This window comes from Macaca thibetana, chromosome 8, assembly GCF_024542745.1.
Source record: "Macaca thibetana thibetana isolate TM-01 chromosome 8, ASM2454274v1, whole genome shotgun sequence".
Lineage (NCBI taxonomy): Eukaryota > Metazoa > Chordata > Mammalia > Primates > Cercopithecidae > Macaca > Macaca thibetana.
The window spans coordinates 70,984,805-71,005,226 of NC_065585.1; the positions used below are offsets into that span (position 1 = coordinate 70,984,805).

At 37.5% G+C, this 20,422-nt stretch overlaps 1 protein-coding gene across 3 annotated transcripts in view; it reads left to right on the top strand.

Moving 5' to 3' along the window:
* Positions 1-20,422, top strand: part of UBE2W (ubiquitin conjugating enzyme E2 W) — a 77,654-nt gene that overhangs the window by 24,600 nt on the left and 32,632 nt on the right. For 2 of the 3 annotated variants that reach the window (XM_050802318.1, XM_050802320.1), the window contains 2 exons: positions 13,845-13,936; positions 19,050-19,152. In XM_050802318.1, the coding sequence (XP_050658275.1) occupies positions 13,845-13,936; positions 19,050-19,152 (195 nt within the window). Of the gene's footprint in view, positions 1-13,098; positions 13,284-13,844; positions 13,937-19,049; positions 19,153-20,422 lie in introns of all 3 variants that reach the window. The other variant, XM_050802319.1, reaches the window with a different exon arrangement.

Consider the following 20,422-nt stretch of genomic DNA (forward strand, 5'->3'; position numbering starts at 1 on the left):
ACCAGTTTTCCACCCTCATGACCTAGTCACCTTCCCTCAAAGGCTCCACCTCTTAATTCCAGTACCTTGGGAATTAGATTTCAGCATATGAATTTTGGAGGGATGTAAATGTTCAGACCATAGAATATCCCGTACAGCACCTAACTTACAGTCTTAAAGTTTGCATTTTGCTTACATTTTGAAGAAATACATGACATGACATACCCTAGTATACTAACACGTAGTTTACATAGTTCTTTTGTGAGATTTGTAGTTCAATTTGTTGGTGAAACCAAACTTCCCACCTTTTGAAGGTGGCATTATTGGTCATTTTATTCAGCATATTTAATACTTTGTGTTAGACCCTGGCTATAGATTTTTTACCACATAACATGCTTTATGACATTTATGTAACTCTTAATTTGTATATATACATATCAGAATCTTTGAAGGTAGCTTAGCCTGCCAAAACCTGGAAGGTAAAAAAATTTGAATTGCATTTTTACAAGAAAAAAAAATTTATTCTTCCAAAGTAAAATAAAAACAGTTGGCTTAAATGAAACCATTAACTCTGTCAGGCTTAGTGCTAATTACTGCTTTTCATCTATGGCATGAAATGCAGGGATCAATGAGAGAAAGATACAGAACTGTATTTTACTTCATTCTGAGTCAAGGTTTTCAGAAAACAAATATTTCATCTGGAGTGTTCATTTCCTGAATACTAGACACATAACTTCTGAACTAGCTTGAGAAATTAAAATTTGATTCTGGGATTGTAAACTCTTCCCCTTGGAGCCAAGCAGGTTTAAGGTACATGTACATACATTGGATTCATGGTAGAGAGCATACCCACCCTAAAGAGAGCAGCTCTATTTAAAGGGAATAGTCATTGTTCAGTTCTGACTGGTTCTGTTGTTTTGTTCTGTCAATCTGAATGTTCACAGAAACCTTGAACTGGTCAGGTCCAAAACTAATCTTAATCTCAGCTGCCTCCAACCCTTCATAAACAGAGCAGCAACCTGTATTGCTCCTCTTTCCTCTCCCCTCCCTCTCCCTTCTTGTTTCTCCCCATCTCTCCTTTTTCCTTCCCCCTTCCTTTTTATCTTCCCCTTCCTCCACCTTTTCTTTTTTTTTTTAAAAAAAAAAAAAAAAAAAAAAAAAAAGACCAGGTCTTACTGTGTCACCCAGGCTGGTCTTGAACTCCTGCCTCAGCCTCTCAAGTACTTGGGATTATAGGCCAAGAAGTCACCATGCCTGGCTTCTTCCTGTATTTCTTTTATAGTTAGAACACTGTCATCGATCCAGACTAATACTCTGGAGTCAGCCTCATTTCTTCTCTTTCTTACTTTCCACATCCATTTATCACCAAATCTAGTTCATTCTGCATCCTAATGAAGTCCTTTGATTCCTCTAGTTGTTCATTAGTAATGTCTTAACTCTAATTTTTTTTCTAGTAGTTTTCAGCCTGTCTTCAGTCTTAACTTCTCCAGTACATCTGCCACACTGTTGTCAGCATGATCATATTTTTATTTAAAAAATATTTTACACGTTTATTGTTGAATATTAGAAAATACAGATTCGTGGAAAGAAAAATCACTGTCCCAAGGAGATCACTGGATGGTGAGATTAAGGGGTGATTTTAATTTTTAAAAATGTGTATTTTTTTCCTGTATAGATGTAACACCCGTTGAAAACACAATCCCTTGTAAAGGCTCTAATTCTGTACTCAGCATCTAGCTGATCTCTTCTTTCTCAGATATTTTACATGTGATTTATCACCACCTTTCTCTCACCTTTATCCTTCTCTTCAATATTTACATATGCAGAAGTTTCTCCTAACAAACACCTGCCTCTGCCTCAGTTCTGCTACCACCCTGTTGCTTTCTTTCTCTTCACATATGTAAGAGTGTCCAAAAAAAAGATAATGAAACATGCATACAGAAGAATTTAAAAATCATAGGTGAGGCTGGGCATGGTATCTCACACCTATAATCTCAGCACTTTGGGAGGCTGAGGTGGAAGGATCGCTTGAGCCCAGGAGTTCAAGACCAGCCTGCGCAACGTGGCGCAACCCTGTCTCTACAAAAATTAGCAGGGTTTGGTGGTAGGTGCCTATGTTTCCAGCTACTTGGGAGGCTGAGGTGGGAAGATTACCGGAGCCCAGGAAGCAGAGGTTGCATTAAGCCGAGATTGCGCCACTGTACTCCAGCCTAGGCAACAGAGTGAGACCCTATCTCAAAAAAAGTTAAGTAAAAATATAAAAATGAAAATCATAGGTGAATATTTTAAAGAATATTTATGGCCGGGCGCGGTGGCTCAAGCCTGTAATCCTAGCACTTTGGGAGGCCGAGACGGGCAGATCACGAGGTCAGGAGATCGAGACCATCCTGGCTAACACGGTGAAACCCCGTCTCTACTAAAAAAAAAAAAAAAAACCCAAAAAAAAACTAGCCGGGCGTGGTGGCGGGCGCCTGTAGTCCCAGCTACTCGGGAGGCTGAGGCAGGAGAATGGCGTAAACCCGGGAGGCGGAGCTTGCAGTGAGCTGAGGTCTGGCCACTGCACTCCAGCCTGGGCGACACAGCGAGTCTCAAAAAAAGAAAAAAAAAAAAGAATATTTATAAAATACTCACATTGCTTAAGGAATAAAAGTTGCCATTATCTTTGAAGCCTCTTCTGTGGCCTGCTTTTTTTTTTTTTTTTTTTTTTTTTTTTTTTTAATGTCCCGCTGATTGTACCTCACTACTTCCCACAGTAAATTGCAGTCTTGGATTTTATGTTTGTGATCCTTTATTTTTTCCTTATAGATTTACTTTAAACAATATATTTTGTCTGTTTTTAAAGTTTAGATAAATGGACTCATACTGTTAGTAATTCTTTGTGACTTTTATCATTTCAAGATTAATCCATCTTTGTAGCAGTACGTTTGTAAGGCTAAGTAAGTAGTATTTCATGGTATAAACCATCACACTTGATCAGTTTTACTCCTGACGTGTTATGAACAGTCCTGCTTTAAATATTGTAACACATTTTCATGGTTTTCTTTTAGGGTATTGACCTACAAGTGCAAGTGCTAGGTTATGGCATGTCTGTTCCCATTTTACTAGATAATGCCGTACTGTTCCAAAGTAATTACATCAGTTTATGCTCTTACTGGTAGCACCTGAGTTCCAGGGATACCACATCCTCCCCAACACTTGACTTATTTTGGTGAAAGATACTTCTTATGTTTCTATTTTCTATTTCCTTAGCTAATAAGAATAATTGAGTATAATTGTATATGTTTTGGGGCCATTTGTGGCTCTTCTATTAAATGCCTATTCTTACCTTTTGACTGTTTTTCAATTTGGTTATCCTTTTGTTTGCTTTTTGGTCTGCTTGAGCTGTTACTGAGGTGTTAATAATAAAATCTTCTGTGAAGATAGACTTGTAGATTTTCCTTTGCTTATCTATTTTGAGTTTGTTATTAAGTGTATACAGGTTTTATGTTCATGGTGACTATATCATTATATAGTTATTCTCTATCTTTTATTATTTTTGACGTTAACATTTATTTCACTTGATACTAATATAACGATGCCAGCTTTGTTTCTTAAAACTTCTCCTAGTATCTTTTTTCTATCCTTTGACTCTGAACCTTTCTGTGCTCTTAACATTTTAGTAATATCTTTTAAAAAATCTCAAATAGCTATACTTTTTAACCAATCTAATATTCTTTACTGTTTACTAAAGAACAGTCCAATTTTTAATGAGTAACTGATATAATAGGATTTATTTCCTTCCTTTTAAGTGCTTTTCATTTGTCATTTCTTCCTATGTGTCTTTCCTTATTTTGAATTGATTTCTTTTTCTGTTTTCTCATTCTATTTTTTCCTACCTCTACTAGTTTGGAAGTTACGCACAATTAATTTTTTTTTTTTTTTTTTTTTGAGACGATGGAGTTTTGCTCTTGTTGCCCAAGCTGGAGTGCAATGGCGCGATCTCGGCTCACTACAATCTCCGCCTTCCAGGTTCAAGCAATTCTCCTGTCTCAGCCTCCCAAGTAGTTGAGATTACAGGCACCCGCCACCACGCCCAGCTGATTTTTGTATTTTTAGTAGAGTCAGGGTTTCACCAAGTTGGCCAGGCTGGTCTCGAACTCCTAACCTCAGGTGATCCACCTGCCTTGGCCTCCCAAAGTGCTGGGATTACATGTGTGAGCCACCGCTCCTGGCCTACAATTTTTTTTAGATGTTACTTTAGCTGTTTTTTTGCATTTATTTTACTGTTATTTTTTATTGAAAGTTTTTGTTATGAAAAATCTCAAGCATACAGAAAAGTAGAAACAGTGTGACACCACTGTAGCTTTTGTGTAGATTCAACAATTAATATTTTCCATATTTGCTTTTTCCTTGTTGTTTAATACACTTTTTTTTTGCTTTTGTGGACAGCTTTATTGAGAAATAATTCACATAACATACTCATCCATTTAAAATGACTTTTAATATATTTGTGGAGTTGTGCAACTATCACCACAGTCAATTTTAGATCAGTTTGATAAATGTTTTTACTGAAATACAACAAACAGGGGTGTGCACAAATCTACATGTAAAGTTCATATATTCACAAAGTGAATACACCTTTGTAATCACCTTACATAAAAAAATAGAATGGTAGCTCCACCTTGGAAGCCTCCCTTATGTCCATTCCTAAGCACTACTTCTTCTCTCTCCTAAAGGTAATCACATCCTGATTTCTTTTTTGTTTTTCTTTTGAGACAGGATCTCACTCTGTCACCCCTGTTGGTGTGCAGTGGTGAGATCACGGCTCACGGCAGCCTCCAATTCCTAGGCTCAGGTGTTCCTCCCACCTTAGTCTCCTGTCTCCTGAGTAATTGAGACCATAGGCACACACCACCATACCTGGCTAATTTTTTTATTATTTGTAGAAACATGGTCTCCCTATGTTGCCCAGGCTATTTTCAAACTCCTGTATATTGTAAGTATTCACATATTTTAGTGCTGAGTACTAATGTGTTTGGTGGTGTGCTGCTTTATAAACTTTTTTTAAAAATCTAAAACATTTTTAATTTTGAAACACATCTGCCCCAAGAGTTTTTTTCTTTTTCTTTTTTTTTTTTTGAGATGGAGTTTCACTCTTGTTGCCCAGGCTGGAGTGCAGTGGCGCAATATTGGCTCACTGCAACCTCTGCTTCCCGGATTCAAACGATTCTCCTGCCTCAGCCTCCTGAGTAGCTGGGGCTACAGGCATGCGCCACCACACCTGGCTAATTTTGTGTTTTTAGTAGAGATGAGGTTTCACCATGTTAGTCATGCTGGTCTCGAACTCCTGACCTCAGGTGATCCACCCATCTCAGCCTCACAAAGTGCTGGGATTATAGGTGTGAGCCACTGTGCCCAGCCAAGAGTTGTTTCATAAGGAACTGTGGGCCTGTATTGTTTTGTTCAGTGTTTAGATGTACATACTTTTTTAAGTGTCTGCTCACCATTCTTTGATCTCAGATCTGTCCCTTGGGATCATTTTCCAGAAGGAATTCAGGGTTTATTCTTTTGTTGGTTACTGTTGGTAGTAAACTGTTTTGTCTGCACATATCTTTATTTCATCCATTTTTTTTTTAAACTTAGTTTTGTTTGGTATAGGAGTTGAAATTGGCGGTTAGTTTTACTTACATAAAATATATTTTTACTGATTTCTAGTGCTGACATCATTGTTCTTAAAGTGGTAGCCTTCTTGTTTCTGTAACTTTGTAGGTAATCTATCTTTTGTCTATGGCATTAGAATTAGCTCTTTTTAATTGGTGTTTTATGCTTTGACAGTGATGTTTAAGTTTGGGTGTCTTCTGTTTATGCTGCTTAGATTTAGTTGGGCTTCATTGACCTGAAGGCTGATGTCTTTAACAATTCTGGGAGATTCTCAGGCATTATTATTATTGTTGTTGTTATTATATTTTTTGAGATGGAGTCTTGCTCTGATGCCAGACTGGAGTGCAGTTGCGTGATCTTGACTCACTGCAACCTCCGCCTCCCAGGTTCAAGCAATTCGCCTGCCTCAGCCTCCAGAATAGCTGGGACTACAGGCACGCACCACTATGCATTATTATTTAAGAAACATTTATAGAAAATGTTGCTTTCTGTTCTCTTTTTTTTTTTTTTTTTTTTTTTTTTTTTTTTTGGTCTCTGTACCTTTCTTTCATGTTTTCATTATCTATTTCTCTGAGTTATATCCTGGATAATTTCTTCATACCATCTTCCTCAGCAGAAATTCTTTCTTCACCTGTGGTTAGTTTCTTTACCCATTGAGGTTTTCCTTTTTTCTTTTAAAGAGACAGGGTCTCTCTTTCTGTCACCCAGGCTGGAGTGCAGTGGCTAGATCATAGCTCACTATAACCTAAACTCCTGGGCTCAAGAAATCTTCCTGCCTCAGTTTCCTGAGTAGCTAGGACGACAGGCGTATACTACCACCATGCCTGGCTAATTTTTAATTTTTTTATAGAGATGTGGTCTTGCGGTGTTGCCCAGGTTGGTATTATACACCTGGTTGCAACTGATCTTCCTGCCTTGGCCTCCCAAAGTGTTTGGATTACAGGCGCAAGCCATTGTGCTGGGTCAAAAAACTTTTATTTAGATGTAATTTACATGCCATAAAATAGTCCCATTTCTACACTCAATAATTTTAATTTACTTACTCTGTTGTGCAACCATACCCATAATTTAACTTTAGAAATCTTTATCATGCCCAAAAAGCAACCTTTGTGTCCATAAGTAGTCACTCTCCATCACCCCGTTCTCCTTTCCCAGCCCCTGGCAACCACCAGCTTACCTTCCGTCTCTATAGATTTGCCTATTATGGACATTTCATATCAGTGGAATCATACAACATGTGGTCTTTTGTGACTGGCTTCATTCAAAAACATAATGTTTTTGAGGTTCATTTGTGTTGTAAAATGCGTCAGCACTTCATTCTTTTTGAAGGCGAAATAATATTCCATTGCATGGTTGTAACATTTTTTTCATCCATTCTTCAGTTAGTGGGCATTTGGGTTGTTTTTTGGCATTATGAATAATGCTGCTATGAATGTTTGTGTATATGTTTTTGTGTGAATGTGTTTTCGTCATCCATTGAGTTTAGTTTATTTTTTAATTATACAGAAAATATACTTCTACATTTTTGTAAAAGAGCCAAATAATATAAAGAAAGGTATGTAGTGCATACAGTATGTCCTCTTTCTCCACTGCCTTTTCCAACTGTAAAATAATTGAGTGTGCTTTTTTTTTGGTCTTTTGTATGCATTTATATATTTGTGTAATTACACCTCTTTTATTTTAAGATAAAATACATGTATTTTTGAGGCTTGCTTTTTCTTTATTTCAGTATGTTTTGGAGTTCTTTATTTTTTTGTTAGTACTCAGGTCCATGTCATTCTTAACTGTTGCATAGTCTTAGTTTGCTATGCCATAATTTGTGTAATTTACCTATTGATATATATTTCTAGATGTTTTACAGCAAAACTATTTTATATGTATCTTTCTGCGATTCTGAGTAGTGAAATTGTTGCCTCAAAGGATAGAATTTGGATTTCTCCAGGATTTATGTTTGTATTTGTTTCTGCCAGTTACTTTGAGGCCACCACTTCCTGGACTACTTTTGATTAAATTCTTGCTTAATGTTCTCAGGTAGCAGGAATTCAGGCTATGAATCCATGTGGGTTGAGGTTATGAAATTTCAGGGGAGAATTTTTTTCTTCCTTCACCCATTGCTAAGTTTAAAGTAGGCAAATATCATTGTTGTCTCTTGCCCTTTTTCTTGTTGACCTTTACATTGAGGGATCATAGTTTCAGGTAACTCCTCTGTTAGCATCTTCACTTTGGTTTTGCTATTGGGTTTGTTTGAAATCTCCATGGCAAAATCCAGTCCTAATCCTTACATTTCAGAGCTCCTGCGTTCACTTTGTCTTTGTTTTCTCTGTAATTATCCAGGGTATATTCTCTGCCATTGTGCTGGAAAAGAAAGTCTGGTTAGTCCTTGAAACATATTCTTCCTTGGCTTTCTGCATACCACAGTCCTGGTTTTTCTCCGCTCACCACTCTTCTTTTGGACACTACTGTACTCTGAAAGCATGGAGAAATTATTGGCACATTTGTCTCCTTTTGTGGGCTGTGGGCTCTTACTAGCAGAAATCATTAAGTCCTGACACTTTTTGCATTTCCGTCAGACTTTTGAATGAATACCTCCATTGCATTCTCTTTCCTGAAAGGGAAAACAGTTTCATTAAGTAACTGTTAGAAATGTCATCAGAATTCAGTAGGAGGGAAAATGCTTCCTTGCTCTGCATGAGTTTAGTTCTGTTTAAAAAAAAAAAAAGTAAAACTAATTTGTTGCCTCACATTTCCCTCTGAAAGGAGAAATGGCCACTGTTAGAATTGTTTAATGTTGTTAGGGAAAAATAATATGTACTTATTAGTGCAATGCTATTAATATTAACGTGTATGGTATTCCTATTTTTTCCATCGTGCTCTCCTGTTTTTAACCTTCCATCTTTAGTTGGTTGTTAGATGAAATTGGAGAAAATGTTCTTGGTCATTTTATATACAGTTGTATTAGCAACCATTATCATATATTCCCACATTTTTAATGATTTTTCTTCACTTTGTATTTTTTCCTTCCCTGAATGTTTCCACCCTTTAGGATAGTTTCTCAAAGTGTCAAGTTGAGATAAAACTTTACAAAATGTGAGACCTGTATGCCTCACCTATCCCCTTAATTTGCTTTATTTTTCTTCAAATTTTAATATATCATGTAGTACAGTGGACTTACTACAGGGGTTGAGGAGAAAATTTATGTAACATCAAAAGGATGCTCAAGAGATTACCATACCCACTTTTCCCTGTGTTGCACTATCACCTCTCCAAGAATCACTGTGAAGGTTGCTTCACATCAAAGGTCAATCAGATGTTTGCATAGGACTGTGACCTTTGTAACATCACTTCAGCCTCTGATTGACTGCTTTCTGCAACTAATCAGACTGATTGTGGGCCACCACTTCATTACTTGAAGTGAACACCAAGTTGCCAATGGGAAACCTCTAGAGGGTATTTGAACCCAAGAAGATTCTGTATCTGGGCACCCTTTACCATTATGTTCAGAAGACCAGGGATAATTATACCAATAAAGTGCTTTTTTAGTTTGCTTTTGTTTTCTTGTGTTTTGCTTGGTAGTTAAGCAGATTGATTCTCCTTTATGTTCTTGCTTCTTCTACTAAGAAGGGTTATTATTCTTGACTTAGTAAAGTTCTCAAGATCTGGAAGATTTCCACAGCAGTGTTTCCCTAAATACAGTCCTTGAAACAAGGCTTGAGACGATCTACACTCAAAGGGTTCTATTATCTTTGGAAACCTCTTTTTTGTTGTTGGGAGTTTTTTGTTTATTTTATTTTATTGGGATGGAGTCTTGCCCTGTAGCCCAGGCTGCATGCATTCATGTGATCTAGGCTTACTGCAACCTCCGCCTCCCGGGTTCAAGCTATTCTTGTGCCTTAGCCTCCCGAGTAGCTGGGATTACAGGCGCATGCTACCACTCCTGGCTAATTTTTGTATTTGTGGTAGAGACGGGATTTTGTCATGTTGCCCAGACTGGACTTGAACTCCTGACCTCAGGCATTACGTGCTCATTGACCTCCCAAAGTGCTGGAATTACAGGCTTGAGCCACCGTGCCTGGCCTTGTTTAGTTTTATTAGAGACAAGTTCTTGCTGTGTTGTCCAGGCTGGACTCCAACTACTAGACTCAAACGATTCTCCTGCCTCAGCCCCTTGAGTAGCTGGGACTACAGGCATGCATCACTGTGCCCAGCTATTTTGGGGAACCTCTTTATGTCATCTTCCCTTTGGACAATCACTGTACAAGTTAGTATATGAAAAGTTTTGTTGAAGAAGCCAGTTCTTCTTTGTTTGACCCAGTTTTTTAAAAAGTGTATGTGATCACAGAACCCTCATTTGTGAATATCAGTAGAAAATAATTAAAACCTTGTTTTAACATAGAAATTTGCTTAAATTTGTCTTTATTCAAAACAAATTAAGCAAATTTGAAGTCCATTACAGTGATTCACAACACAGTTTTCTATCTGTAGTGATGTTGGATGGCTAAGCTAACTTTAAGTGTCATAAATTGAAGACCTAGAAACATTACTTACTGATAGTAATATTTCACTGTCCAGAAAAAAAAAACCAATTTTTAAGCAGAGAACTCTTAAGAAATGAACAGATATCCATACTCGTCTTCTTCACTTTGAGAAAAGACTTATGCTGGGTGCAGTGGGTGGTGCCTGTTGTCCCAGCTACTTGGAAAGCTGCGGCAGGAGTTCTGGACTGTAGTGCGCTATGCTGTTTGGGTGTCCGCGTGGAGTTCGGCATCAATATGGTGACCTCCCGGGAGCAAGGGACCACCAGGTGTGTCTCAGGAGGACGGGTGAACGATCCAGGTCAGAAACAGAGCAGGTCAAATCTCCCATGCCAATCAGTAGTGGGATTGCACCTGTGTACTCCAGCCTGGGCACATAATGAGACCCTGTCTCTGAAGAAAAAAAAAAAGTCATATTAAGAATCTTTATAATCTTGCATGCAATTTTAATAACATTATTTGGTTTTAAAATTTATAATCTTGCATGCAATTATAATATTTGGTTTTAAAATTCATAAATTAGGGACTACTGTGTTTTGTTTTTTTTTGTTTTTGCCTTTTGTACCCTGGAAAAGCATGTCCACTGATAACAAGGGAAGAGGTATACAATCAAAGCTGTACAAATAAGTATGCAAAATACATAGCCATTTTAGGATACCTAGTATGTAGGAAGAAAACCTTAACATATCTCAGATCATAATACGTTGTATTTTGATGTTCTGCTATAAATGATGTTAACAATAACCTTGAAATATTAAACTATGTGCAGGTGATCCTATTTAAGAAAACGAATAGTAGATTATGTATTAAAATTACTTCAAAAATTTTATAAAATCTTTTAAAAATTTTATTAATATTTTCTTTTTTCTTCTGATTTCATTCTTGTCACAAAGCATAAAATTTTTGAAAGGCTTTTTGCATAAAGAGTTACTTTTAGAGTTTCTCTGGAAAGCTTGTCTGTGAAATGACATTCTTTAAGGATTATGGAGAACTATGGCTTTTTTTTTTTTTTTTGACACGCAGTCTCACTGTGTCACCCAGGCTGGAGTACAGTGGTGCAATCTCAGCTCACTGCAACCTCTACCTCCCGGGTTCAAGCAATTCTTCTGCCTCCACCTCCTGAGTAGCTGGGACTACAGGCATGCGCCACCATGCCCGGCCAATTTTTTTAGTATTTTTAGTAGAGACAGGGTTTCACCATGTCAGCCAGGCTGGTCTCGAACTCTTGACCTTGCGATCTGCCCACCTTGGCCTCCCAAAGTGCTGGGATTATAGTCATGAACCACCGCGCCCAGCCGAACTATGGCTTTTATAATTAGAAAGTAGCAAAGGAAGCACTGCTAAAACTTTTAAGCACTTATAACTCAAGCTATTAAGACCTTACCCAAGTTGAGCATCCCCAATCTGAAATGTGAAATGCTCCGAAATCTGAAGCATTTTGAGTAGCAATGTGACACTCAAAGGTAATGTTCATTGGAGCATTTCAGATTCTGGCTTTTTAGATTTGGGATGCTCAGCCAGTAAATCCGAAACAGTTCTGGTCACAAGCAGTTCAAATAATGGCTACTCGACCTATAACCTCAATATAGAAGCTATGACGTCTTGATGTTAGATAGGTAACTGCCTATTCTTCGTAACTACTTTACAGCATCAGTGTTGAAATAATTTTTCCAGTGTGGAAGAAATCGATTTGTTTTGTGAACCAAAACTTCAAAGCTTTTTTTTTTTTTTTTTTTTTTTTAATGTAAGATTAGCCATTATGCAAAACTTACTGGTCAAGCAGTTAATAAAATACACATATTCCATTGAAGAGTTTTGTACCTTTCAGTTTTTGTACATAACAAGGCAATTATAAACTCTGAAAGTTTCTTTGCTTCTTTTGATTGTGATTTTTTATTCTAATTTTTGTTTTATTTTTGAGACAGAATCTCACTGTAACTTAGGCTGTAGTGCAGTGGTACAACTATAGTTTACTGTAGCCTTGGCCTCCTGGACTCAAAAGATCCTCCTACCTTATCCTCTGAAGTAGCTGGTGCATGCCCCTACACCTGGCTAATTTTTTATTTTTTATTTTTTTGTAGAGAGAGAGTCTCACTATGTTACCCAGGCTGATCTCAAACTGCTGGGCTCAAGCAGTTTTCCCGCCTCTCCCTCCCAAAGTGCTGAGATTATATTCATGAGCCACTACATGCAGCCTACTTTCTTTCCTTCATAAATCTGCCAGTCTTTGGGAACTCATGTTAAAAATTCTAGAAGCTTTTCTAGCTGTAGTTTGAGCATCAGGCTGAACTTTCTCCTCTTTTGCAGTTTGCTTGTATTTTAAAAGCAAATCAGGACTGTACAGTGGCTCACACCTGTAATCTTTTGAGAGGTAAGGGTGGAAGGAGCACTTGAGGCCAGGAGTTTAAGACCAGCCTGTGCAACATAGTGAGACCCCGTCTCTACGAAAAAAAAAAAAAAAAAATTTAAATTAGCCAAGCGTGGTGTTGCACACCTGTAGTCCTAGCTACTCAGGAGACTCAGACAAAAGGATGGCTGGAGCCCAGAAGTTCCAGGCTGCAGTAAGCTAGGATTGTGCCACTGCATGCCTGCCCGAGTGATAGAATGAGGCCCTGTCTCTTAAAAAATAAACAACAACAAACCTAGTCAAACTTTAAGCAGCTACTGTAGCTGTTGTACTTGGTGAGATTGAAGATCCAGTCCTGGAGTTCCTGGAACATCAGAGGATGTGATTCTTCCAGAATCTTTTTGTTGAGCGAAGACTGCCTCTTTTTGACTTGTGACGAGGCCTTACTGGAAAGAAAGGTCATGTAGACCTCCTTTGCCTTTTCCTGCATCTGCTTATCTTGCATTAAAAAAAGAAATCTTTACATGCTAGCCAAAACAAAATATTTTCTTCATTGAATTTCTTTTTAAAAAATTTCCTAAATTTTGTCATGCCTTCTAGGTCTTTCACCGGATTATCCAGGAAAGCCACCCGTTTGGCTGTGCTCTTGAGGCGCTGGTGGCTGCTGCCAGAACTGCTATTACTGTCATGGATGTATTTACTGGTTTATAGGAAAGAATATTATAATGCATACAGATGAAGAGATGCGTCAGGGAAGGGATGTGGAGCTTCCATGTCCTTTCCAGGTGTGCCACCCTCCAGGAAACTCCACACGTTCAGCAGCCTGGAAGCTCTAGTGTTGGAATAGTTTGACAGTAGATTGTGAATTATAGGACAGGCTATTCAACTTTTGAGCAATATGTATATAGAATATATAAGGGGCTAGTAAAGAGAAAGGTATGAACATTTGGAGGAAATGTAATGATTTCAGATTGTAGAAGGATATTATCAAGGATAACTAGAAGGATGTTATGGTTTTTTTTTAAAAGTACAGGCCGAGTGTGGTAGCTCACACCTGTAATCTCAGCACTTTGGGAAGCTGAGGTTGGGAGAATTGCTTGAGGCCAGGTGTTCAGTATCAGCCCGAGCAGCGAAGTGAGACCCCCATCTCTACCAAAAAAAATTAGCTGGGCATTGTGGTGTGTGCCTGTAGTCTCAGGCTACTTGGGAGGCTGAGGTGGGAGGATTCCTTGAGCCCAGGAGTTTGAGGATGTGGTGAGCTGTGATCACACCACCGTACTCCAACCTGGGTGACACAGACCTAGTCTCAAAAAAAAGGACAAATTATTATTGATGTTCTTTTCTAGAAACGACTACAGAAAGAACTGTTGGCTTTGCAAAATGACCCACCTCCTGGGATGACCTTAAATGAAAAAAGTGTTCAAAATTCAATTACACAGTAAGTATTTAATTTTTAAAGTGCTCTTTCTTTTATTATCAATAATGTATGAATGTTCACCCACTTTTTAAAACTACAAAATTATTTTCACATTTCGTTTTATTCTCTTTCACCAAGAGGGAAATACAGTAAACAGATCTTATTCTATGCATTTATATATATAATCAATTTTGTTTTACTATGTTATAAACATTGTTGCATAATTTATAAAGCTGTTTTTAGACTATCTTTGGTACATTTTTTAAAAGTTTTAACTGAGTAGCACTGACTTTGTGATGTGATCCTCATCTATAATATTAAAGAACTGTTTGGTGTGAGGTTTTATCAAATTAAAAATATGTATCTATTTAGGCATATGAAGAGAGTAATAGTCAAGAGGTATCCCATGCCCTAAAAACATTAATTACATCCTGTACAGAAGGGCAGCTAAGTGAAAGTGTGACTCTCAGCAGTCGTTTAATAATTTTGTTAGACAGTGGTAAATGTTCTGAAATCGTGGAGAAATCTAAAATAATTTATCCTCCACTTAGAAGAACCTCTAAAAAGAAAAGGAAAAGTAGCCAGTAAGATAAAAATTGACTATAAACCGGCTTGTAGGACAAATGAGCCAATTCATATATTTGGTGTAGTCTAGGTCCAGGGAGTAAAAATGACCAAAATTCATATAACTTACCCTTTCAGAAGGAACAGTTTTGGGTACCTTTGACTTTGGCATTTGTATCAGTACTTAAGACAGGGGTCAAAACTTTAAGAACAAGAATATTACGAATGGATGTATAGACTCTTTTGAAAAAAAAAAGTAATACACTTCTTTAACTCTGCAACAATCACTTAAAAATATTGTTGAATTCTAAACTGATTTTTTGTGTATATCATATATAGAAAATATAAAACTCTTGTTCTAAAGCAACCAAAAGTGGAGCATACATTTAGAGTGGCATTTGTTGCATATTGTTAAACAAATGAAACTGACTCTTTTTTCATCCTGATGCAGATTATATCCCATTTTAATCTTTTTCCTCTCTCCTTTTATTAATCTACCTCAGAGTATCCTATAACAACTGTCCCTATAGTTCTCAAGGAAACTGATAATAATGAGATTACTTCTTCTTTCATCCTTTATTTTTTTGGGAGGATGGGGAAAACACACAACATAATAATTTATAAAAAGTTAAAGAAACGTTTTAAATTTTTACAAATAGAAACGCTTTAATAGATTACCAGGTAGTTATACCACAAATTATAACAGCCAAAGCAACAATACCTTTATTGTAGAGTAAATCCTATCATATCGAGATACTGGTCAGGTAAGAATTTTTCTTTTAATTTATTGTAAATGAACCGTAAAATTTTTACCTTTGTGCCATCTTCTAGGCTATAAAAATAGTCTTATAAAGAATCAGATTGTTAAGAGTATATGAGATGTAGATATGGATGTGGAAGATCCATGAAGAGGATGATGATGAAAGCACATTAAGAAGCTTTCTGATGGGCACAAAAAGTAGAATGAAGAAGATCTGGTATTTGAGAGCACAACAGGGTGACTATAGTCAACAGTAATTTATTGTGCATTTTCAAATAGTTAAAGTATAATTGGATTGTAACAGAAAGGATAACTGCTTGAGGTGATGGATACCTCATTTACCCAGGTGCAATTATTATGCATTGTGTGCTTGTATCAAAATATCTCATGTGCCCCATAGATACATAACCTACTCTGTACCCACAAAAAAATTTTTTTTTAGTTTTCTGGAAGAAATTTGGTAGCATATATTGAGACCTTAAAAAATACGAACACTATCCTGTTTGACCCACCACACACCATCCTAAGTAACGATCTAGAAAAAGACTTAGAACCAACTATACTAATTTCAACATTACTAATTCTAGGGATAATTTGGGAATAGTGTAAATGTCAATAATATGGAAAAGGTTTGTCAAGGCAGTGCAGTGAAATGGCATCACTTGAATTATAGTCTATAGTCAGCATGTAAGGTAAAAATTTTGTATAGTTATAATTACCTTTGAAAAATCCTTTAAGAAGACCTTATTGGTATGTATCCTCTTTATTAATAAATCCACTAAAGCCAGTTTTTCCTCCAGAGTGGAATAGATGATTGTGTCTTTAACAACCATGGTGTGTGAAGAATAAAAAAATTCTAATGCTTAAACGTTAGAATTAGAGTACTAGGTACTCACAGGTGTTGAAGAACTGAGACTAATTGAGAGAACAACACGTATAGTCTCATCGCATCCTTACTCTGGGGCATCTGCTTGTGATTGGAATCATAAACCCTGATGGTTTAAATTGATGTAATTTAAGTGTGCACAAAATGCAGCTACTCGGCTGCCATTTTGTATAGGCTTTGATGGTATAGGAAACAGCAAAATGACTAGAATGAAATATACCCCCAAAAACTTTAACAGTGATTTTTATTCACTGTTAAATAAACTCACTGGGTGATTTTTATTTCTACTTTTCTGAAGTTTCTACAATGAACATATCTTACTTTTTTAACTAATAAAATCTCATTAGGCCTGGCATGGTGGCTCATGCCTGTAATCTCAATGCTTTGGGAGGCTGAGGTGGGGTGGGAGGATCCCTTGAGCCCAGGAGTTCAAGACGAGCTGGACAACATAGGGAGATCCCATCTCTAGTAAAAAAAAAATTTTTTTTTAAGTTGGCTGGACGTGGTGGTGTGTACCTGTGGTCCCAGCTACCTGGGAGTCTGAGGTGGGAGTCGCTTGAGCCCAGGAAGTCAAGGCTGCAGTGAGCCCTGATTGCACCACAGTTCTCCAGCCTGGGTGACAGAGTGATACCTTGTCTCAAAAAAAAAGGGTTATTAGAAAGTACCATGCACAGGCCAGGCGCAGCGGTTCACACCTGTAATCCCAACACTTTGGGAGGCTGAGGCAGGCAGATCACCTGAGTTCAAGAGTTCGAGACCAGCCTGAACAACATGGAGAACCACCCCCTCTACTAAAAATACAAAAAATTAGCCGGGCATGGTGGTACATGCCTGTAATCCCAGCTACTTGGGAGGCTGAGGCAGGAGAATCACTTGAACCCAGGAGGTGGAGGTTGCGGTGAGCCGAGATTGCGCGATTGCACTCCAGCCTGGGCAACAAGAGCAAAACTCTGTACCAAGAAAAAAAAAAGAAAGTACCATGCACAATGTTGACAGTTATATTGTCTTTGACCTCATGTAGTATCTGCATGTCATGCAGATATTACGAGGATTGATGAGATACTTGGTTAGCTCTTTATTTTTAAAAGTTGTGCTTGTTTGCATAGGTCACATGTAAATTTATGTTGTGTGTCCTCAAATTGCCATATAAACAGAACGAAAGACCACCATTTTTCCTGGGAATATTACTCTGCCTAGTAGATGTGGGTGGAAAATCAAGAAAGGAATTTCAAAGATTAAGAAGGACCTAATATATAAAGAGATAGTTTTTTGTTTTGTATGCAGCTTTTGCATTGCATTTAATTTACCATGTATTGACTGAGTCAGGAATGTGCTAGGTTTTTTACTTATGTAGGGTCGTTTATCTCCAACAACACTATAAGGTGATTATCTTCTGTTTTATTATTGAGGTAGTTAAAACTGGAGAGAGAACATAACTTGCTCACACAACGAGTTAAGATTAACTGTAACTGCCACTTCAGTATAATTTCAGTTATAACTGTTTAATTTCACTATAAAATGTTGTCTCTTGGGTCTGTGGTCGTATCTTTTATTACCATGTATGGTACTCAGCATGCATTCTTAAAATGAATAGCCATGCTCTTAAGAGTCTGTATACTGTAGCTGATTTCTTTTAGAGAATAGGTACATTTATTAGTTTACATAATCCTAAATTCATCGTACGCGTGGTAATGACTAGAATCCCAACACTGTGTTTCCTTTCTTTCTTTTGTTTTCTTGTATTTTAAGTACAAGAAAGTTTAATACCTGAAAAGTTCAAGAGAATTGCCTAGGTGTACAATAATTATAAGTGACAGAGCTATAATTAGGAACACATTGTTAATGACTTCAATTCACTTTTGCTTCTAATGCTGCCCTGTTATCTTTGCTGTCATTATCCCTTATTCTTTCCCCCATCTTAAAGAAAATAACAAGAAATAGTGTATACACTATAAATAACACATTTATGTTTATGATTGTTACATATTAAAACAAAGTAGGCTTGCATAGATGCCATAGAAATGGGCTTTATTAAACAATTGAAACATAGTGAGAGATAAAGAAAAGGCAGTACAAAGCCTTGCTTAATCGTCAAAGTAAGTGGAATGATGTCAATTTAGCTCCCCTTACCCTGTTAATCTTTTCTAGAATGTTGATGAGAAAAATAAATCTGACAGCTACGGTTCTCTGTAGTCATTGTCTATACGGGTTTCTCCATGGCTTCCACCAGTAATAATCAGAAAGACAGTTGATTAGTTTGATGTTATGTATAGAATACTTAATATCAGCATTGTAGAAATGGTACTTTGAAAAAATAAGGTAATGTAAATCAATTAGGAAGAGTACAGGCTTGGGTGTCAGCACACCTTAGTTTGAGATTTGTTTGTTTATTTTGAGATAGTCTTGCTCTGTAGCCCAGGCTGGAGTGCAGTGGCATGATCTTGACTCACTGCAACCTCTGCCTCCCGGGTTCAAGTGATTCTCCTGCCTCAGTCTCCTGAGTAGCTGGGATTACAGGTGCACGTCACCACGCCCAGCTAATTTTTGTATTTTTAGTAGAGACCAGTTTCACCATGTTGGTCAGGCTGGTCTCAAACCTCTGACCTCGTGATCCACCTGCCTCAGCCTCCCAAAGTTCTGGGATTACAGGCGTGAGCCACCGCGCCTGGCCTTGGGTTTTTATTTTGTTGGCTTTTTTAGACCTATCTTTTGCTAGCTGTCTGACCTTGATCTGGTGGTTTCACCCCTGAATGTCAGAGAAGGTCATGAGAATTAACAGTGAGAGAGTTATTGGGAGGCTGGCATGTGCTGTTACACATAAACAACTCTTGTCCCAGTGCTTAGTGTACAGGAAGTACTTGGTGTCCTCTTTTCTCCTCCTTACCCCAGTATCTTAAGTTTTTAATTTGCCTTTTCTATTCTAGGTGGATTGTAGACATGGAAGGTGCACCAGGTACCTTATATGAAGGGGAAAAATTTCAACTTCTATTTAAATTTAGTAGTCGATATCCTTTTGACTCTCCTCAGGTAATTGCCTTGCTTTAAATTTTTTTTTTTTGTATTTTTAGATAGCTAAATGCCAGAGATGTTTGACTCAGTAAAAACATATAAATCATTTATACGTATGTAGATGGATTTGTTATTTCCTTGTTCGTAATATAATCAAGATATGAACATTACACTTAATATTGGGATTAGGGCTTTACTGCATTTTGCGTCTAAAATTGTTTGTTTCTTATCCATAAATACTAGCAGAAAAGGGAATAGAAATCTAACCAGGCCTCTAGGCCAGGGGTCCCCAACCCCTATGCTGTGGACTGGTACTGGTCCCTGGCCTGTTAGGAGTCAGGCCACACAGGAGGTGAGCACCATTACTGCCTGAGCTCCGCCTCCTGTCAGATCAGTAGTGACATCAGATTCGCATAGGAGTACAAGCCTTATTGTGAACTGCACATGCGAGGGATCTAGATAGTACGCTCCTTATGAGAATCTAATGCCTGATGATCTGAGATGGAACACTTTCATCCCAAAACCATCATCCAACCCCCAGCCCCATCCGTGGAAAAATTGTCTTCCACCAAACCGGTCCCTTGTGCCAAAAAGATTGGGGACCACTGCTCTAGGCCATTCGAGAAGTGGCATTTTGGAATAACTGGAGGCGCCTCTCCTAGGTCAGATGATAGAATCACATGGTGAAGAGAAAAGTTCTCTGTTGGAAGGAGTACTTTGATTTTGCATTGACATGCTGTCTTTGCAGCCTTTTAGTACTGGAATGGCAGAGTACATCACCAGATGTTAAATATCTAAACATTGGCCCAAAGTCTGTTTATTATAATTTGATGCCCAGTCAGTTTAGTTAATAACTTAATACTTAGACAAGGGATAATGGTGGTAGAGGAATGTTTTTTGAGAGCTGTTTAACTATGGTAAATGATTAATCAGAGATTAGAGAAAGGAAGACTGTAGGATGACTTCCAGGTTTCTGGCTTGGTAATATAAGTAAATGAGTTACTATAATTACTTATTCTTCAGAGAATTATTGTAACAAAGCACTTAATTTTTAAAATTTGAGGCTTGTAATATCCGTTGGCTAAAGTGATAAGACGTAATGCCAACTCTTTCTAGTATTGCTAGCAAATGAGCTATTCTGTAAAATAGAACCATATACCTGAAATATTTCCCAGATACTGAAAATTTAGCTTGTAGGTGCTGAAGTGTACTATTTGGGGGAAAATCTTATTTCATTGCCACTTTAAACAATATACCAAACACAGCTTAATCTTTTGTTAGTTATGTA